At 36.2% G+C, this 22,664-nt stretch overlaps 1 protein-coding gene and 1 pseudogene across 13 annotated transcripts in view; one reads left to right on the forward strand and one right to left on the reverse strand.

The window, feature by feature from the left end:
- The window catches only part of SLMAP (sarcolemma associated protein), a 93,912-nt gene that overhangs the window by 31,509 nt on the left and 39,739 nt on the right, over positions 1–22,664 (forward strand). For 5 of the 13 annotated variants that reach the window (XM_015558219.1, XM_006779107.2, XM_006779102.2 and 2 more), the window contains 8 exons: positions 2,700–2,795; positions 3,050–3,121; positions 6,008–6,148; positions 7,228–7,365; positions 10,061–10,229; positions 10,317–10,367; positions 10,851–10,901; positions 15,722–15,784. In XM_015558219.1, coding sequence (XP_015413705.1) covers positions 2,700–2,795; positions 3,050–3,121; positions 6,008–6,148; positions 7,228–7,365; positions 10,061–10,229; positions 10,317–10,367; positions 10,851–10,901; positions 15,722–15,784 — 781 coding nt within the window. Of the gene's footprint in view, positions 1–2,699; positions 2,796–3,049; positions 3,122–6,007; positions 6,149–7,227; positions 7,366–10,060; positions 10,230–10,316; positions 10,368–10,850; positions 10,902–14,873; positions 14,917–15,721; positions 15,785–22,664 lie in introns of those variants that run through there. The other 8 variants (XM_015558220.1, XM_015558226.1, XM_006779103.2 and 5 more) reach the window with 7 other exon arrangements.
- LOC102760042 lies at positions 8,133–9,251 on the reverse strand (annotated as a pseudogene).

Here is a 22,664-nt window from a genome sequence, read left to right on the forward strand (position 1 = left end):
GGGGCGGGGGGGGTAGAGAGTAATTTGGGGACAAGGACACATATGTAATATCTTAATCAATAAAAAATATATTTTAAAAAAAACTAGAATAGATGCAATTTATCCCTTAGAACCAAAAGCCCATTCCTGAAAGTATTAGATTTATGTTAGGACTTGGTTCGTGGAGTTATGAAGTTTTAAGTCAGATTGAGTAAAAAAAAAATGTAATTACACCATCTAGTGCAGTGGTTCTCAACCTTCCTAATGCCGCAACCCTTTAATACAGTTCCTCATGTGGTGACCCCCAATTTCATTGTTATAAATTGAACATAATTAAAGCATAGTGATTAATCACAAAAACAATATGTGATTATATATGTGTTTTCCGATGGTCTTAGGTGACCCCTGTGAAAGGGTCGTTCAACCCCCAAAGGGTCACGACCCACAGGTTGAGAACCGCTGATGTAGTGGAAGTAGTAGTTGTTTGGTGGTTTTGTTTTTAAGTAAAATTTGCAGCTCGAGTGTACTTCCTGAATATTAGGAATGTTTTAGAAGTTTAAAATAAACTTGGCAACTAGTCTCTTATAAGTGTTAGCTGTGTTTTAATGTGGGTTCTGGGCAGGATGGCTTTTATTAGATTCTTTAATCTATACTCTTAGAGTTATATTAAAACCAGTACTCTAATTCGAATTAGACCATATTTTTCCTAACCATTATTTATCAAGGATGTGGAGAGCAATAAGTGCATGCTTTAAACCTCAAGTATTGTATTTGAAGCATATGCTTCTTTGTTGAGGTGGCTCAGAGGTACTAGGGTGGTAAGTGTTCTTCTTTAGGTAATACCAGAAATAGAAGAAATGAAGTTTAAAGATATGCCAAAGCCACAACTGTGTGAGCATTTCCACCTTGACTTCCATGAAGGAGACCCTCTTAATAGCTATCAAATATTAACAAGTGACCTAGCGATAAGGCTTCACTTGCCAATGTCTTTCTCTGTAAAAACGTTTCTTTGCAGCTGCCAAGTAGTTATATAACTCCTTGACTCCTTAATTCCATTCAACAAGTACTTGGATTCTTAACTTATTTTTGGCATATTTAATTGCTAAGTTGTATACAGTCACAGAGATAATCAGGACACCTGCAAATGCAGTAGGCTTTGAGAGTGAAGTAATTTCTATTATGCGTTTTTTTAAAATAATGTATATATATTTATATGTATATGTATATAACATTTTAAACAGGAAAAATTACGAGATATTTTTGTTTTAGCTGTCATACCCATGCAGCTAACCCATTAAGATGTATTTGCTCCCAGCCTGTGTGGCTCAGTTGGTTGAGTGTAGTCCCACGCACCAAGAATTTGCTGGTTCAGTTCCCCATCAGGGTGCATGCCCAGGTTGCAGGTTTGATCCCCAGTAGGGGGCGTGCTGGAGGCAGCCAAGCGCTGTTTCTCATTGATGTTTCTATCTCCCTTTCCTCTCTCTAAAAATCCATACAAGCATTTTTTTTAAAAAAAGAAGTATTTGACAAGATTGTTTTGACTTAGTTTGCCATAAATTTGATTAGTTTATGATATTGAGAAGATTGAATTGATTGATTTAAAAAGATATTTTTGTTGATTTTTTAGAAAGAGAGAGGAATATCAATGGGAGAGGGAAACATTGATCGGCTGCCTCCTACACACCCCTACTGGGGATCAAGCCCTGACCTACTATTGAACTGGCAATCTTTTGGTTCCCTAGATCAGTGGTTCCCAAACTTATTTGGCCTACTGCCCCCTTTCCAGAAAAAATATTACTCAGCGCCCCCTGGAAATTAATTTTTTTAAAATTTTAATAGCAATTAAACAGAAAGATATAGGTATTAATGTTTCTACCTTTTTTGTAAAATATAGTAAAGAAAGGTGTAAATTAGAAACATTGAAGTTTGAAATTATGAAACTATTTATTGAACTCAGAATAGAAAGGTAATACAAAAAAAGTTAAAACAAATGCACCTGTGGCTATCACCGCCCCCCCTGGATCGCTGCAGCGCCCACCAGGGGGCGGTAGCGCCCACTTTGGGTATCACTGCCCTAGATGATGCCCAACCAACTGAGCCACACTGGCCAGAGCAGATTGATTGATATTTTAAAAATTTGAGGTTAAAACATTTGTTGGAGCCCTAATCGGTTTGGCTCAGTGGATAGAGCGTCGGCCTGCGGACTCAAGGGTCCCAGGTTCGATTCCGGTCAAGGGCATGTACCTTAGTTGTGGGCACATCCCCAGTAAAAGGTGTGCAGGAGGCAGCTGATCGATGTTTCTCCCTCATCGATGTTTCTAACTCTCTATCCCTCTCCCTTCCTCTCTGTAAAAAATCAATAAAATATATTTTTTTAAAAAACATTTGTTGGATTCTTCTACTGTGGGTTTTTGTTTCTGTGTGTGTATTTTTTAACTCTTGTGAATTATGAGTTAAAAAAAAACCAAGGTGACTTGTGTTCTGTTAAAAGGGAAGTTGCTGTTAGAGCACACCTAACGGTAGTACTTGCAGCCAAACAAATGATGCTAAAATGATGTGACCTGTATATGTATATCTTACAAAGTAGATTTATCGTGTTTGAAAGTAAGATACAAAGTGGAATGTAATATGAGAGTATTTTCAGAATGTGCTAAAAATTAATTACTCTTCAAAGGAATCAAGGTGAGTTTATTAGAATCTCTTGTGCTTTGTAATATTAGGAGGCCTTACATCGGGAACAGATGTTGGAACAGAAGTTAGCCACGCTTCAGCGGCTACTAGCCATCACCCAAGAGGCTTCCGATACCAGTTGGCAGGTATTCCAGTTGCCTTTATTTACAAGAAGCATTTAAGTTTAATGTCCCTTAGAAGTTGATTAAACTAAAATTAAAATTTTGTAGCAAGTAAAAACAAAGTTTTTTTTCTAATGAACAAATAAGGAAAACTTAGCATTTTACACTGGATATTGGTTAGTTTTATGATTTTCTTTTTGGGGCAGTGGCAGTTTTTTTGATGTGTTATTTTTTTAATTGCTCTGGGATTTTATTTGTATTTGATTTTTCTTCAACAGGCTTTAATAGATGAAGATAGACTCTTATCACGGTTAGAAGTTATGGGAAACCAGTTACAGGCATGCTCCAAAGTAAGTATTAATCTCAAGTACATAAAGAAAAATACGTACTTTTTATGTAGCTTCAATTTTTTGTCATTTTAAGTACATGCTGAAAACAATTATAGATATTCACTGTTCTTTTAAATCCTTTGTCATTATGGGAAATTTCAAACATACATGTATGTAGAAAGAATTGTATAGTGAATACCCATGTACAACTCTTTATCTTTTTTCACAGTTTATATTTGTTGGAGAATCTGAGTCATTTGTCCTCTATGATTTCTCTCATTCTGGATTGTTATTTAAACATTCTTCTAGCCCAGCCAGAGTGACTCAGTGGTTGAGCGTTGACCTATGAACCAGAAGGTCACAGGTTCGATTCTGGTGAGGGCACATGCCGGGTTGCAGGCTCGATCCCCAGTGTGGGGCATGCAGGAGGCAAGCCGATACTCTTTCATCATTGATGTTTCTCTCTTTCTCTCTGAAATTAATAAAAATATATTAAAACAAACCAAAACATTCTAACTCCCCATCCCATACCATAAATTGGTAGTTTGATCTAGAGATTTCATTTGATTTAGGTTCCGTTTTTTTTATGTGTGTGTGTTTTTATTTTGCCAATTCACTTCATGAGTGGTATTGTGTACTTTTATGAAGAGGTTTCATATGTCTAGTTGTCTTTCTTTTGGGGATATTAGCAGTCATTAATGATCCTTGCCTACATCTGTTGTTTTATTCAGTGTTGTAAAAATGGTGATGTAATTTTATCATCCCTTCATTTACTTGGTTCGCCTGAAGTACACTTTGTTTAGGAAAAAGCAGGGTAAATGGGTTTCTCCCTTTATTACTAGATTTCAAAGTAACGAATTGGTTCCTTCTCATCCACCAAAGAATGATCATGAACTGTTTTCTCCCCTTAGATTTAATATGTTTGGTGTATTTTGTCCTATAGTGTTTGTTTTTCTTATTGATGCACAATTACCCCATCATTGATCCATGAGAAGTTCATGTTGGCACCTGAGTCCTTTTGATAGAACCCTAGCAGACTCTGTCCGATAGCTTCCTGCTTTCAAATCAGACAAGACATTCCAGGCTCATCTTGTACATTTCCTGCCTCAGACTTCGGATCAGCTTTTCCCTGTGGTGGTCTTACTCCTTTTGGTTTAACCATTGTTTTAAAATGCATGGGCCCTTTGAAGGTGATAGATTATTTTTGTCCACAAATATAAATATTGTGGCTTACAGAGAATATGAAAAATAGCAGAGATAAATCATTTTGTATAGTTGAGAGAAATTCTTGTCTTTGATTTTTTTTTTCTGTTGGAAGTATGAATATATTTTGAAGGATAATTTACTAATGAAACCTTTTATTGATTGATTGATTTTATTGATTTTAGAGAGAAAGGAAGGGAGAGAGAGAGAGACAGAGACAGAGACATTGATTTGTTGTTCCACTTATTTATGCATTCATTGGTTGATTCTTGTATGTGACTTGACTGGAGATCAAAGCTGCAGTCTTGGCGAATCAGAACAACACTCTTACCAAATGAGTTACCTGGCTAGAGCACTAATGCACCTTTTAAATACAACCTCATTTAATTACAGAGCCAACACCATCTGTGTTTGAAGGTATAGTAAACCCTTGATTTTTTGGACCTTGATTTAATGACTTTCAGATTTAATGGACAGAATTTCTGGTCCATATGTCATAGGTGAAAATTAACATCCTGTTAATTTTAAAATGTTTTTAATCAAGATTTGCTTATAATTAAATTAATGGGTGTGTTTTATTTTGTTATTAATTCACTATGATTTTTAACAAATTTTAGCAAATAGGCCATCCGTTGGAGAAAACACTGTAATAATTTCACCGACATAAATAAGTATTACATATCTACAATTCCGGCCTACATATTTAAATCCAAAAGTCACCACTTGTAAACAATTTTAGCATGTGATCACTTTGCCTTGCTTGTGGTAATTGGTTCTGTTTTCTTGGGGCCTGACTTTCTGCATCAGTTTTTCTGTTCGTTTTTGTTTTTGGTTTTGATTTATTTCAGAGAGAGGAAGGGAGAGGGAGACCGGGATAGAAACATTAGTGATGACAGAGAATCATTGATTGGTTGCCTCCTGCACTCCTCGCCCCCTACTGGGGATTGATTCTCTAACCCAGCCATGTGCCCTGATAAGGAATCAAACCATGACCTCCTGGTTCATGGGTTGACGATTAACCACTGATCCACTCTGGCTGGGCTTTGCAGCAGCTTTAACTCCCACTGGCTAGGCCACGCTCCAGCCACGTGTATTTGTTTACTCATGGTGATTGGTGAATGCACATGTTTATTAGACCTATTCATTATAAATTTAAAATTACAGTAACGCATAGAAAACTTTTCTGTGAAATTAAACTTTTCATACATACTTAATTTTAATTACACAAACATGTCTACATAAATAAAATATGTAAACTAATTTGTTAATTTTAAAAAAATATTTTTAATTGATTTCAGAGAGGAAGGGAAGAGGGAACGAGAGCTAAAGAAACATCATTGATGAGAGAGAATCATTTATTGGCTGCCTACTGCACCCCCATACTGGGGATCGAGCCTGCAACCCAGACATGCACCCTGACTGGGAATCGAACCATGACCTAGTTCCTAGGTTGATGCCCAACCACTGAGCCACGCCAGTTGGGCAAATTTGTCAAATTTTTAACATAATGTATTTGGGAAACCTTTATTATATTACAGACTTTAGACTTTAACAACACCCCCTCACCCAAATTAGTCCGTTATATCAAGGTTTTACTGTATCTTCATATAGAATTCAAAGAGCATCATAATTTGTTATTTTTTCAAATGGTAAATACTTTCAAAAAATAACTTGGCTATAATTATAAATATCTTTTAATCCTAGAATCAAACAGAAGATAGTTTACGGAAAGAACTCATAGCATTACAAGAAGATAAACACAACTATGAGATGACAGCCAAAGAGTCTCTGAGGCGGGTTCTGCAGGAGAAAATTGAAGTGGTTAGAAAACTTTCAGAAGTTGAGGTATTTCAATTTAATAAATATTAAATAGTAAAATATGATTTTTAAATTTTAGCATAAAATGGCTAATATTTCAGGAAACTTGGATAGTGTTATTTAGCTAGCAAATATTTTCTGTCCGTCAGGTGGGAGGGAGCAGTGAGCTGTTCTCATTGTCAGGAATTCTCAACATAACCGATAAAACTATGTGAGTTCTCCTGCTTATGGTCCCTAGTTACTGATTGAGGAAATAAAAGCCTGACCAGGGCATCTTACTATTTGCACTCTGCTTAGGATTCATCTTGCACACAATGGACCAGGATATGTGCCAGGGAATTACCTCCTGTCACCTTAGTTTGCTTTTCTTCCAGTTGAGGGTAATCAGTATAAAGCAGAGAATTTACACCAAATGTTTTTACTTTACCCATCCTCCAGAGAGGAAAACTAGCTGTCTTAACTTTAAAGATTCAAAGAAGAAATTCTCTCTAAGGTCCTTCTTAAATCTTTTAAACAAATGTGATATTCATTGCTTTAAAATGATCTTATTGATAACACAGGTCATTCCTTTGAACCAATGTAAAATTACCACAGAAGTTACCTGTTACTGGATTTGGTTAAAATGCCCATTGTAAACTAAATAGTATACATACCTCCATATAGGGATAGTTTCTATAATATCTCTATCCCATAGTGACTGATTCACTGTCATGTCATTAACCTGACATGCAAGGAAAGAAAGTTGCTAGGTGTTTTATAACTTTCTTATTAAATTGATTGCTGCATATTATTGAACTTGCTTTCAGGAATTGAGAGGCTTAAAATTTTTTCAAGACTAAATAAACGTCATACTCAGTGGTCTTTTAAAAGAGTAATTATATAAAGGTAGCATTCTCTCCTCCCTGTCCCTGTTTTGTTGTGTGTGTTTTTAATTCTTAGTTGTATTTTCTGTTTTAACATGCATCTGGAGTAAATTGAAATCCTTGTTATTTACATGAAGTTCAGGGCAGATGTTGATTTAGAACAGCCCACAGAGTTACTTTGTATAAATGGACTTTAGAATGTGGATTAATCCTAAATCAATTGCCTGTAAATTTGAATTGCAGCGAAGTCTGAGTAATACTGAAGATGAATGTACCCACCTGAAGGAAATGAATGAACGGACTCAGGAAGAATTAAGAGAATTAGCCAATAAATATAATGGAGCAGTTAATGAGATTAAAGATTTATCTGATAAACTGAAGGTATGTGTTTACTCAACCTGAAAGTATATTAAGTTAATTGGCCCTAACACACTGGATAGCTTACGAATTTAGATATTGCGGAACAGTTGCTGATGTAAAATTTGGTAATCGTTGAAATTTATAGCAAAAATAAAGTGCTTATATTTAGCCCAAACCCCATTGCCATAGATAATTGAAAGTCTATAAAAGTTGACATAGTTTCTCTTAATGGAAATAAATAGTCAGTACTTCATAATATCAGACAGCAAAACCCAAGTTACTCAGACTTTTAAAAAAATTTTGAACCTGCTTGTCTTTTTTTTTTTTTTTCATTTTTGCCAACATTATTTAAAAACACACACACACATTTCCCATTAATGGTTTTAGTCAAGAATGAGAGTACAATAACATAGAAAACCTAGATTTATTTGTTAAGCTATTACAAAGACAAAACAAATATCATGTGGAGTACTTTGAGGACTTCATCCCAATTTCATGTGTTCTGCTACAGAAACTGAATGAAGAGGCTACAAATGAAAGGATATAACATAACCTAAGAAGCTATAATAGAACAGACTGGTGAAACATGGTGAAAGGAGCAAAAGCTAGTCAGAAGAAAGACTTGTGTTAGTATGTGTGGCTGGGATGTTTCCAAAAAGGCTCCCTAGAGATGCCTGAATGAATTAATCTGGGTCCCAATAGTAAAAGGATCCTTACCCCTGTGGAGAACAAGCAGAAGCCAGATTTATCTGAGATCTTTGTCTTTCTTTTTAAGGGTAAGGGTGTCCTTAGGCCCTAAAGGGGTCTATCTTAGATTCAGCCTCTCTTCCATCCCATCTACCAACACCTAAGCGCCCTTGCATTTTCACCCCATACTCCTGCTAGATTACGGAAGATACATACAATGAAGGCAGGAATTATAGGCCTACTCAAAAGGTACCTGAACACAGAAAGTTTGGGGATAAAAGATAAACTACAAATACCCTCTTGGTTAAGTAAATTCACCTTGGTTTATAAAGGTCATAGTTTCTTCTGCTGGTGACAACTTGTTATCTCATACAGTCTGTCTCAAGAAAGAACTGGTTCAGGAAGTTTTGGAGAAGGAAAAATATTTTCATCAACACCCACTCCACAGAGGAAAAGGCACCAGGTTCTCTCCTACAGTTATGAGCAGAATCCCAAAGCAACATAAAATCATTTTCAGTGATCAACCACTGCATCCTCAAACTGTCCAGCAACTGTGGGTGTAGTATCTACCTCCATCCCATCCTCATAATCTCTTATTGAATCTTCTGTCTGGACTCCAGCCATGTTATACTGGCTGCTCACAGACTGAGAAAGCATTCCTTTGAATCTCTTCAGTGTGGCCTGGCCTTCGGCCGTTAAGTGGAATAATCCTTCTTCATAGGTGTAAAATGTAGGCATGTCCCCCTGCCCTTGTTCATGTGCTTCCACATCATATTCTTCTCCATCGTAGGATCTGGATGCAAAGCCTGGCATTCACACATTGCAGTGAACATTGGCTCAAATGCTGATTTATCACTAGGCGCAAATCTAAATTCAGCAATAGGTTCAACATCATCATCACTGTCTTCCTCTTCTTCATCAGTAACAGATTCTTTTGATTCTTCTTCAACTTTGGCATTCACCATAACATATAAATGCTCTCATGGATAGGCATTTAGGTTCCTGAACATTGCATGCAAACTAATGGTAGGGTATTCCAGTGAGAATCCCAATCCAGAGCCATCTAACCAAGACAGGCAGCTCTCAGTGATGTAAAGAGTGCCGGTGCCCAGGCCCTTCCCGTTCAGCACCGCCTCGGTATCCGGCTGCCGCCGCCGGAGCCCCTCAGCCGACTCGGGTGGCGGGAGACTTTTGAGGAAGCTCATTGCGGTAGTGAGGGCCAAGATGCAGTCCAAGAGGGACCTGAAGCACAGCGAGACCCAGCTCAGCGCATCCCGCTCCGGAAGTGATCTGAATCTGCTTATCTTTAGGCAGTCCCAAAGGCAGGGCCCGGCTGTTAGTGTTGAATGAGCCCAGAGAGAACCTTGGAGTGATCTGCTTGCACCCTGTAGCTTCCCAGGGTGCCTTTGACTCTGCTTCCGCTTCAGCTCTCTGTAGCTATAGGGACATATGGGATAAGGACAGACCAGACCGTAGGTAATGGCAAGGTGGTCCTTTAACATGTTATAACTGAGTTTGTGAAGACCCATCTGTATGTAATTCAAACCATGGATTGAGTGGCTAGAAGAGATAACATTTGTTAGAGAGGCGAGAGCATACCTCTTGTTGGTCTTGTGAAAAGGAGGTTGTTTTGAAAAGTGCTTGTAACCATCTACTGTAGTTAAACATAATTTTGTTTAAAATTTCAGAATAAGTTTTATTTTAGAACTTATAAACTAATTGCAACAATAGTAATTTCATAGGAAAACCTTATTATTTCCCCCTTTAAAAATCTGTTTTTCATTTTGACCACTTTATTTCTGTATATTGAGCCTACTTGCTTGCTACAAGTTTTTTTCTCCTAGGTGATATGAAGGCATGACCCCAATGTAGATCACTTTTGACATCATTTTGCTATTTATAAATATGTTCTATAATATTGAATATTCTCTTTAGAAGTTTTGTAAATAAAAACAGTTCTGCTTTAGGTTTCTTAAAAACAAGGTCAGGTTTTATTAAATAACTGAACTGTCTATTTCTTTCTTAACAGATAGCAGAGGGAAAACAAGAGGAAATCCAACAGAAAGGACAAGCTGAGAAAAAAGAATTACAACATAAAATAGATGAAATGGAAGAAAAAGAACAGGAGCTCCAGGCAAAAATAGAAGCTTTGCAAGCTGATAATGACTTCACCAATGAAAGGCTAACAGCTTTACAAGGTAAATTAGCTCACCCAGAAATAGATTTAATTTGATTTTTTTTCTTTTTATCTGTGAAATATCTTTTTCTTGGACTTTTATTTACAGTACGGTTAGAACATCTTCAGGAGAAAACTCTTAAAGAATACAGCAGCTTAGGTAGGTGTCATCAAACTTCTTAATTAAAGCTGAATTTTATCATTAAACTTTTGATGTTTACTATCTCACACTGGGTACTTATTTTCTTTAAGAGTGATATGTTACATATCAGGTATAAAGTAGCTACACACTTTCATAAAATTTCCTTTAAAAATATGCTTGACTGCCACCAGTGGGCACCATTGTTTAATCCTTTGAGATGAATGCAATTTTTGCATCTGAGATATTCCACTTAGAGATATTTAAGTGAGAAAAATACATGACCAGCAGGATCCTTTTTATTTTTTATTTTTTGAGGTTCATTGGAAGACTACTAAACAGTTAGTCTTTTCTCTGAGTTGATAGAGGATGGCAAGTTGGATACTTCTTGTAAAAATAAGTGTGAAGTGTTAGTAGGAATACAAAATGCCATGGTTACACGAGAGACCAGTTTTAAAGTAATCCTTTCTTTGATCAGGCAATGATACACTGTCTTAATCCTAGGGATACAAGTTGATGACTTCTTACCTAAAATAAATGGAAGCACAGGAAAAGGTAGTGTAAAAAACTTAAATATTTTTCTTTCATGATATCCTTTTATTTAATCAGGATAGAGAGGTCAGGTTTTTATGGTTTCCATTGTTTGGAATGAAAAGCATGCTGTTCACAGACCATTCAGTTCCTTTGTTTTGTAATTCTTAATGCTGTAATCTATGGTTGGGTATCCTTTGTTATATGGAAATTCTGATTATTTGAATAATAAGAAAATAATATGGCTTCCCCCCCCTATATTTTTCAAAGAACTATACTATTATTTTCTTTTATCAAGTACTGCTTCCTGGGGATAATTGCTTCCCCCCCCCCCCTTTTTAAAATACATTTTTATTGATTTCAGAGAGCAAGAGAGAGGGAAGGAGAGAGATAGAAACATCAATGATGAGAGAGAATCATCGATCGGCTGCCTCCTGCATGCCCCCTACTAGGGATTAAGCCCACAACTTGGGCATGTGCCCTGATCAGGAATCTAACCATGACCTCTTGGTTCCGTAGGTTGATGCTCATTTTTTATATTTGTGCCCCAGCCAAGAGTTTACTTAACAGCCTATTGAGCCCTTGAACATGTCATAGAAATTGCTTTTTTTATTCATTTATTTCATAGATCAGAGAAAGCAGGGCCAGTCATTCTGCCATCTGAAAAATCCTTTATTAGTTCGTGATACTATGTTCCTTTTTTCTGGATAATTTGGGTAATCTCTTGCCAAAAATCTATAGCCACTATTGGTTTTCTTCCTATTACATGGGGTACTTTTACCCAGGCTTCTAAATTCCTTCACTCATCAATATACCAACACACTCCTCCCTTCCCCATCTATCCAACTTTAATTGAGTACCAAATAAGTGCCAGATTCTGCATTAGATGGTTGGAGTATAGAATGAATAAAACTGTTTTCTGTGTTTGCAAATCTGTGTGCCTCTCAGCTCAGTTTTTATACAGATGTTAGTAGAAGATATCAAGGTTGATACCCAGAACTTCTTAAATATTTTTTTCTTGTATAAGGGGATATCTTTCTAGTTCTTGGGCAGCAACCAAACTCTGATAGTTAGAAGACACCTTTTTTTGTTTTTATTTGTTTTTTAATCAAGTCCTGGCAAAATAGGCTCAGGTAATCGTGTTTATGTAAGCTGCAAAGCCAAGACCTAATATTGAATATGTAATGAATTTTGAAACTAAATTTTTAAAAAGTTTCACTAATCATTGTTATTTGACTGGTCTTTGTATAAAATATATTGACATTTTAAAATTCCAATTTGATTGAGTTTCAACTTGAGAATTTTTAAAGGTGTAGTTTTATTCATTGTACTTTTTTATGTCTCTTAAATATATTAAGCAAACAAATGTAAAGTGACTTAAGTGGTCTAAAAGCTTGTCATCCTTAAATGATTTTGTTTTCTGTTATTATTTTGCCTTTTTATTATCTTTCTGGCATGTACATTTTTTCAAATACATCACCCTTTTGATTTAGCATGCATTTATTTAATATATTAGTGTTCACTCAAGCTGAGAACATTCTGTTTCTTCAGTTAAGAGATTCCTTGAATATATACTGAGCCATCTTTATACTATTTAGAGTTGTCCAATTACTGCTTAAATTTTTTTGCCAGTTCCAATTGATGTATATGAGAATACTTGTAGATAACTCCTTGATTTAAGACTGAATAAGAGATTTGGGATACTTTAAGGTACTCCTTGCTATTACTATTTTTCCTTGCTGGTGTGTTTGTTTTTTGAATGGTGATAAGTTGAGTAGTGTGAGAGTGACTAATGGACTATCTTTAAAGAAACAGAGTAGTAAATATCTGGATATGCACAAAAACTTCATTATACCAGATTTAGTTACAGAGTGGGTTTTGGAATAAGATGGATCTATTCTGAATTATTTGTGATAAAATAACAAACCAGTTATCAAGTATTCCAATGTTACCAAAGTCCATAGCCATAATGGGCTATCAGACATGATTTTAACTAAAATTACTCTATAAATAATAGAAAGACAGCTAAATATAGAAGTAAGAGAATATTTCAAAAATGCCTAGAGATGTTAAGATTAAAACTTCTATAAACTCCATTTTTGAAATTAAATCTAACATAGCTACTAGAAGTACAGGTTTGTACTATAAATTTTAAATATATTTTTCTAATAAGAATAATTTGCATATATTTTAGAGGGTCTAGAAAAGCACTGTCTAATACATTTTTTTTTTCTTATAGCCAGTTTCAGGGACCTTAATAACTTCAATGTCTGGAAGGCTCATAACATGGCTTTACTATTGCCAGCTTTCTCTAAATTTCCGAGAAAAACGAGAGCCACATACATAATTTAAAATTTTTTAAAATTTTAAAAAATTAAAAATTTCACTACATTGAAAATATAAAAAGAAACAGGGAAAAATTTAATAATATTGTTAAATAACTCACTGTATCAAAAATGTTGTTTTAACATGTAGTCAACATTAAAAGATTATAAATGAAGTATTTCACATTCTTTTTTCTTTAATAAGTTTTTGAAATCAGTCTATATTTGTTTTACACTTACAGCACATCTCACTTTTTAAGGGCTCAGTAGCCACAAGTAACTAATGGCTACTATATTGGACAACACAGGTATAATCAATAAAAATCCATAGGAAATTCATATGTATAAATAAAATGCATTTTAAGTATCGTGGATCTCTATTATGTTTCTGTATCTGTCTTTTTCTTTATATCCCTACAACCCTATTTAGTGTCATAGACACACCACACTCCTTTTGGATTATCACTAACATCTTTTATAGTTTTGGCAAAGTGAGTTCCCAAGGGCCAGAATTCAAATAATAGGGTATTAAAAGTGTCATGATACAATCCTTTACATATATTATCTGAGAGACATTTCTCTAATGTATCTCAGGAGATGGCTTTGTGGAAGTCATATGTATATTTATCTTTTCATATTAACCTTGTATTTTATCTAAACTGGTATAGTAAATATTAAAATCAGAATAGATGAAAGGGTGATTTTTGGCTTGGTGACTAGTGGTGGGATGTCCTGCATTAATCAATGTCATCTATAGTCTGTGATATTAGTCTGAAATTTGGTTTCAAATAAGTTTTATGAAGTCCTTTAGTTAGGTTAAAATTTGGTTTCAAATGAGTTTTCATATTTAGTCGTGATGTTTGTATAGTTTGAGTTCTAAAAAGTGTTATAGTTCAGATAGGATTTATGTAAAACAGCTTTTTTTTTAATCTTGGTAATTGCTATTGAATTGAGCGATCCTGTTTTGGATTTTTTGGCTCCAATTGGCAAATGCTATTTATTAGACGTTTTTTAAATTTCAGATTTCTGTTGCAGTTAGTCTTTTTCTTTTTGGGGACTATATTGTATCTTTGTTCTGGATGTGTAAGGCATCAGTCTCTAAAACATTTTCCCAATCTTGCTTCCTATGTTTTTGTCTTATACTGAGGGTCCTTATAGACTGGAGACTCTGCACACATGTAACTAGATAAAGGAAAGCGAAGAAGGTTGTCAGTAAGGATGTCAAGGGGGCTAACGAGTAATCAGGGTAGGAGATTTCTGTCCCTCAAGCAAAGTTGAGATGAAGGGTGAGGAAGAAGAAGGAGAAGAGAAAAAAGGATTTTACAGAATGGTACTAACACATTTCCTCTTTGACAGGTTGTAGTGCTTTCACACCTTTCAGATAGTCATCATGTTGGAGTATATTTTTAACACTTGAACTTCTCAAAGATAAAAATATGTAATTGAAAGGTGTTATCCAGATCTAGAAATTAACTATTTGAATCAAAGTAAAGATTATTGTAATAAAAGAACTAAAACTTTTATTAAATTACTGTGTTAGATTTTGATTCTCTGCACCCATTAAAAACCAAAAAACAAATTCTGTTTGACCTGAGGAAAACCATTTATCAAGCTCTTATTTTCAAATATGCAGGCATTCATTTTAATCATTTGGACAGAAATAAATAATGTAGTGCTTTGATAGTATATGAAGTACAGATTAAAAGGCTCAAAAGGTAAGATTGGCCCTGGTCTGGTGGCTCACATGGTTGGAGTGTTGTCCCATACACCAAAAAGTTGTAGTTTGATTCCCAGTCAGGGCATATTACTCAGTTGGGAGGCACCTGATTGGTGTATCTCTCTCTCTCTCTCTCTCTCTCTCTCTCTCTCTCTCTCTCTCTCTCCCCCTCTCTCCTTCTCCCCCTCCCCCTCTCCCTCTCCTTCTCCCTCTTCTCTTCATCTCTAAAAATCAATGAAAAACATATCCTCGCATGAGGATTAAAAAGAAAATCATGTTTTAAAAAAGGAAGGCTGAAATGAAAGTTTAAAAATTAAAATATTACATCATTTTCTTTAAAAATTTAAAGGTATTCTTAAAATATCTTTTCCTCTTAACTCAGATCAATAGTTTCAAAGAGGGACTGTTAGAGAACAGTTATTTGAAAATGTATTTAGTAAGAACAAATGCAAATTTTGAAATTAAGATTATTTATTAAGCTCTCGTAGAGAAAAGTATGCTTTTAAATAGTTACAAAGTTTTTAAAGCAGTATTTTTCTATGGTTTTCTTGAACACTTTGGATAGAAACTGCACCTTTAAAAGCTAACCATTCAGGGTATAAAATAATGATTATATAACTACAATTTTTAGTCATTTCACTTTAACTCCAAAAATGTCTGCTGTTAGTATTAAAATATATTAAACTTTTATTAATGGCATTCAGAATTACCCATGTTGAAACATTTCAGTTTTTCTACCTTTGCTGTTGGTTTTCAAAAACAGCAACAAACTATATCCTTAAAGGTATTTCTTTCTTTATTAGAGCACTTGCTTTCAAAGAGTGGCGGGGACTGCACTTTTATTCATCAATTCATAGAATGCCAGCGTGAGTACAGAGTATTTTTCACATCGATTTTAATGAAGTGAGGGGCTGAAATTGAAAAATGAGAGGGAGAATGAAGATCTCAACATGTTTGTTATTGTGGTGCGCAAAAGACCATCTTCAGACAGCAGTGATGTTTCTCTCTTTTGAGAAAAATATTTCTGTTGCAATATGAACATTTCATATGGCCCACAAAAACAAAGAGAAAGTTTCAGACTTGTTAATTAAAAATCATTGTTGAGCGGGGAAGAAAATAGAATGTCTACACCTAATCTTAAGAGAGAGTAATATTAACCTGTTTTATTAGGGCTTAAGTCACAGATTTGGATTTTGAGGTTCTTAAATAAATTTCTTAAATGATGCTTAAAAACAATGGTTTACTTTAGGCACTCAGGTATGAAAATGACCTTAGGGTAGCAGGAGCTTTCTAGGGAAGGAGTAGCAACAGATTGTCCTATAGTCTGACATGAACTACTGCCCCTTGGGCTACCTTTAATAGTATTTTTTAAATAGATAGGTTGATTTTTGAGGTGATTTATACCTCTGCTGAATTCCGAACACAAGTATTGTGAATTCCCTCTTACTTGAAAATTACGTGGTTACTTAAATTTATAACAGTCACAAGCTTGAGGTAGTGTCTTCATCTCGTTAGTGACAATTAAAGGTCACTGTGCATAGTAAAATTCATTGATGACTTCTATACTTTTTCCTATCAGACACACACTTTGTCAGGCATTTTTCTCTTCCTCTTTACTCTCTTGTTTTTGAAATGAGTGTTTTTTTCAAGTTCCTATGTTCACGAATTCACTTTGTGGGTGTGCATGCATGTGTGGTATGCTTCCCTTCCACCCCATCTAAGAGTATTTGAGGTTATAAGGGTTACTTCTGGTAATTATAGCAGACATTAACTCAACAGATCAAATGTTATACTCCTTAGAGATGCTTTAAGGAATTTCATTTAATAGTATTACAAGAGCTTCTGTTTTAGTCCATTTTAGAGACTATAATATTGAGTGTAAGTTTAATATTACTTTGAGGCAAATGATTTAATAGATATGACATATTTCTTTCTCCTTTAAAATTTTATAAAGCAAAAATAAGTGTATCTTTTTATCTTTTGATAACTATCACTTTTACAGGAAATTGGCATAGGGATTTGGGGCAAAATAATTGGTACCCACTGAAACCAACTTAGAGCAGAATATATAATATAAACTATAAATCTTTAGGAGAAGGATTTTATACTTAGTTTTATTACATGTGACCATTTCTTAATGTTATTTTTATTTTGACTTTTGGGATTTATATTTGAATGCAAAGATAAATATAACTATCTTTTTGACTTTGGGGTTTTATATTTGAACGCAAACAGAGAACTACCAAAGGAATGTAATAGTAAGTTACAATTTGCAAAAATAACAAAATATTATAAAATGTGTAAAGTATTTACCTGTAGTTGTAATGCAGAACAAAGTTTGTATTAAAAAAAAAAAAAAAAAAACTTTGGAAACTTTATTGGGTTACAGGGAGAAAATGAACCAAATAAACATTCAGAGGTAGAGCAGAAGTTGAGTAAATTACAGCAATCCCCTCAATGGGGATATTAGCCAATAAGATGTTTATGGGAACTGTGTAATGGCATGGTAAAATGCTAAATGTGGTACATGGGGATTGGGGCTGGTGGTGGATAAGAATTAAAGTCCTGTTCTTATGGAAAAAGAATGAACCAAAGAACAGGGGACAAGTATTTCTAGACATTTGAATCCATTTGGTCTCTGAGTGCAAATAGTGCAAGTTTGGATTGTGGGTTCAGGTAGCTAGGGATATAGCCCATTATATGAATGTGTTTGGTTCCTGAGTTTCAGTAGCAAGAGTTTGGTTAATGAGAATACCAGTTTTATATTAAAACTAGGGGCCCAGTGCACGAATTTGTGCACCTTGAAAGGAACTGTGGGCTGCGAGGCTGCGGTGGGCACAGGGGTGGGTCTTGGCCCATCCTCTACCTTGGCCAGCCCCGCTCCCACTGCTGCTGCCCCCAGTAGCGCAGAGGATTGGGGACGATGCCAACAGTGGGTACGAGCAGGCACCGTCAGTAGGTGTGAGCAGTGGCTGCTGCCCCGATTGCCCCTCAGGAGCAGGGGGAGGTTAAGAAGCCTTCAGAGGCAATTGGGCCGGACAGCTGCTGCTTACACCTGCTGAAGGTGCCAAGCAATCAGCACCAGCGCTGTGTGTGTGAGCGGTGGCTCCGGTGCTGGCTGTGGGTATGAGTGGGGCCGGCTCTGGCAGTGAGTGTAAGCCGTGGCTCTGGCACTGGCAGCGGGTGCGAACAGGGCCATGACCAGCAGTGAGTGCGAGCGACGGCTGCCAGCCCCCGATCACCCCTCAGGAGCAAGGGGAGGTGGAGAAGCACTGAGGGGTAATCGGGGGCGGCAGCCGCCGCCACTCACACTCACTGATAGCGCTGAGTGATTAGGACCAGCCCCGGGATCCGGCAGCTGGTGTGAGCAGGGCTGGCGCCAGCAGCAGGTACAACCACCGGCAGCAGATGTAAGCGCCGGCATGACTATGATGCTTGGGAGCAAAGAATTTTCAGTAACCACCAGAGGCTCACCCAGATGACAGCAACTGGCCTCCTGCCTTGGTCTGGTGCCCCTGGTCACCTGTTCCACCATCCTGCCATGGCTGATGCCCGCCATGTTCTGTGCTCTGCTGCTGATGCCTGCCATGTTTCACATGTGCCCCCTGGTGGTCAGCGCATGTCATAGCAACTGGTTGTTCGGTTGTTCCGCCGTTTGGTCTATTTGCTTATTAGGGTTTTATGTGTATAGATTTTCCAAGTATGTTTTGTTCCTTAAATTTGGATAGCCAGAGTTGGCATAGTAAGGGTTATCTCTAGTTCGATTTGTTGTTACAGGGGACATTTTCATTATTTTATGACAAGCTGGCATTATAAAAATTGTTGCGTGTAATAAGTATTATGGCAAGCAAGGCAATTTCAGCAAAAATCTTCAAGTGAACTTCTGAAATAATTTTGGATTATTTTTTGACAAGCACATACAAACTTTTTAATATTATTTTTATTGATAGGCATCTTGAGCGGATTTATGATCTTGAACATGAAATATATATTCTGTGAGCAGAGATACTTCATGTTCTTGTTTCCAATCTTTTAGAAAGCGAATGTTAAAGACCTAGCTTTCATTATTTATGGTACTTGTATACTAAATTCACCTGTGTTTTAAAAATTAGAAAGCCAATAGTTCACTTCTGTAGGATTCTGCATGTCTGTTTTTAATTTATTGAGAGATTCTTTTCAGTTTATGTGTATGAATCTATAAGAGACAGTGTGGTTAGTGGCTCTCTCCATTATAAAGTAATTTTGAGGAAATTAATGGAGTTGCAGCACATTTCTATTTGTTTTCTTTTTATGGTAAAACACACTGTGTTTCTTTTTATTCTTTTTAGGAGAAAAGCTTTTAATCCCAGGCAAAGAGATTAAATTTGAACAGACTTTTAAAATATAACCTTTTGCATAATTCCAAAACTGTCAAGTAAATTTTCTGTATAAAAACACTATATAAAACCTACAATTAACCAGTAACTTTAATAAGATTTGTAAAAAAGGCCTAGCAATATTTCCTTCAGAGTTTTAAGCATGAGGTTTAAAGAGAACTTCACATTCTATGTTCCCTGCAAATTTTAGTTACTCAAGGTTTACCATAGAACTTAATGTATTGAGACTTTTGTGTCCCGCTAAAGATGCTTTCTCAGTTAAATTGTGCATCTCTAATTCTGTTTCATATGTATTTTTGAACTCTATCACTTGATTAACTTGTATTCTGAGTGAAAAGATAAAGGGTAAAAGGGGGAGAATCTGAGGACATGGAGACCTGCCATTACTTAGCCTTCTCTGGACCCTGACTCATTGCTCTTCCTACTGTTTGTCCAGGAGAGGGCAGAGGCATCAATGCTGGATGCCTGAGGAACTTTCCTCTGAGGGCTCCTTTGTTGAGGTAAATTATGCCCTCCCCCAAGGGCATCTCCCTTTTGATGATGGTCAAAAAGTGCCCTGAAATAAACCTCATGTCTTTGAATTCTTTGTTTTTTAAGTTTTATTTTTATCACCATTTATCTACACCAGGGGTCCTCAAACTTTTTAAACAGGGGGCCAGTTCACTGTTCCTCATACCCTTGGAGGGCCGGACTATAGTTTTAAAAAAACTATGAACAAATTCCTATGCACACAGCGGCGGCAAAAACACCCGGCGGGCCGGATAAATGTTTTCTGCGGGCCGCATGTGGCCTACGGGCCGTAGTTTTGAGGACCCCTGATCTACACCCTCTTCCACCTCCACCAACCCCCCTCCATCTTTGAATTCTTAATCTGTGCTTATTAGAAGACTTAACGGTTTTTATTGTGATTAGGCAAGAGTCTATCTAATTCTCTTAATATTTCATGTCTTACTGTTTTTTCTTCTGATTTTTGAAAACATTTTTTATTGGTTTCAGAGAGGAAGGGAAAGGGATAAAGAGATATGAGAGAGAATCATTGATCGGCTACCTGCTGCAGGCCCCACTGTGGCAACCCGGGCATGTGCCCTGAATGGGAATCGAACCATAACCTCTTGGTTCATAGATCAGCACTCAACCACTGAGCCACTTCAGCTGGGTGATTTTTTCCCCTGACTTAAAAAAAAATTCTCTCCCTGCCTCCCAGTCCATTTTGAAATCACAGTCACTATCTGTGTTATGTCATTCCCTCCTCCCTTCTTTTAAGGCTTTGCTCTCACATAGAAATTGCCTTATGTGGAATGATGAATGCATCGAATCTCTTGCTCTTGTGATTGTTTTCATCACTATGAGATCAGTCTCTCTGAACAATCTTTGGATTATTCTGATTACATATTCTAGTTAAAACATATTTAAAATTTTTCATTTTTTAAACTTTTATTTTCCTCAGCCAAAGCACTTTATTTATGACAAAGAATAGAAAAGACTTGGTGTGGTTCCCCCCCTACTCATATTAGTTTATGACCTCATTAAGAGAAAACTCCTGAGTTTAAAGTAGATGTTACTAATTTTCTCTTTCTTTATTCTTAGAGTAGTTGTCCAGCCTAGGATATTGGAGGGATTTTGTTTATTTGTACCAATCATTTCCTGGGTGAGCTACCTTTCTAACAGATTTGTTTCTGTGTTCTTAAAATTGGCCCATTTCATTTAGTTTTCAATCTATCTTGGAATTCCAGTTTTTCCTCTTATTTATTATTCCTTATTCTTATGTTTTCAGACAAATAGCTTCTGGAATTGTTTTTATAAAAATGTAGGCTATCTTCTGTAGCAAGAATTGTTTTAATTAATTTTATTTTGCTGCAGAAACAAATCTGCCTTATAAAAACCTACATTATTAAAATAAACAAAGTCACGGGACCTCCCTATGAGGTAAAAAAGCTCTCTGTTTTGTGAACTGCTACTTTCTGAAGGGAAATAAATTGTTGGTTTTATTATAAACACTGATTGTTTATATTTGCTTTTATTGTATCTTGATGTTAATTCTAATGTCAGTTTATTTACTGTATTTCCTTTTAATGATCTGTTAGATGATTTCAGCTCATTTTCATTTATGATGTTTAGAATAGGATCAGAGGGGGTCTTCTTTTTCTTTTTCTTTTTTTAAATTCTCACCAGAGGATATTTTTTCCATTGAGTTTTAGAGAGCATGGAAGGGAGGTGAAGAGAAAGAGAGCAAAACATCGATGTGAGAGAAACATATCAATTGGTTGCCTTCCACACATACCATGAGGGTGGGGATCCAACCTGCAACCCAAGTATGTGCCTTTGATGGAGAATTGAACCCTTGACCCTCTGGTGCATGAGCCAATGCTCTAATCAACTGAGCCACACCAGCGAGAGCAGCATCATAGGGATTTTGATATGAATTCTGATTTGTTCCCTCACTGGCAATATGACTCTGGGCAGTTGACCTCTTTATACCTCATTTATAAAATGGGATGGCCCTGGCTGGTGTAGCTCAGTTGGTAGGAGTGTCATCCCGAACACCAAAAGGGTTCAGGTTTAATTCCCAGTCAGGGCACATACCTAGGTTGCCAGTTTGATTCCCAGCCCCAGTTGAGGTGCTTTCGGGAGGCAACTGATCAATATTTCCCTCTCCCTTCCCCTCTCTCTAAAAATCAATGAAAATGTCCTCAGATGAGGATTGAAAAAATAAAATAAAATGGGATGGTAGTACCTACTTCATAGGATCAATATGAGAATTAAATGAGATAATATTAATATTCTAATGTCTGGCACACATGTTAACTGGTAGGTAGAAAACTTACTCATGGGGCAGGAGTGGTTGAAGCAACTTGTTTTCCTCGTTTTTATTCCCAGTCACAAGATAATGAAAGCTGATTGATCTGGCTTTTTTGTTCCTATAAAGTAATGTGTTTCTGACAATCTAGAGATTAACTTTTTAATTACCAGTACCAATGCCATTTTAAAAATTTGGTCTCAATCACATCATTTTGATGCCTTAATCATAACATTATTTTTTGGATAAAACCTAACTTTGAGTTTAAAAATATTTTTCAGGGTGGCAGTTATAACAGCAGATTATGTAGTTCTTTTATATTCATCTAGTATTCTTCTCTCTGTCAGTATAAGATCCCTAGCTAACTGACATCAATGTCTGAGAGTCAGTACTGTTAGTTTCTGCTTCAATTAGTTGTAGCTGTCATGTGAAAAAAGTGGCTCTTGTCGGGAAACCAAGATGGCGGCATAGGTAAACACCTGAAATTGCTGCCTTGCACAACAGCTTCAAAAATACAACTAAAAGACAAAACGGACATCATCCAGTTGTGGAAATTCTACAACTAGAGGGAAA

The sequence above is a fragment of the Myotis davidii genome, unplaced genomic scaffold, assembly GCF_000327345.1.
Source record: "Myotis davidii unplaced genomic scaffold, ASM32734v1 scaffold189, whole genome shotgun sequence".
Taxonomy (NCBI): Eukaryota; Metazoa; Chordata; class Mammalia; order Chiroptera; family Vespertilionidae; genus Myotis; species Myotis davidii.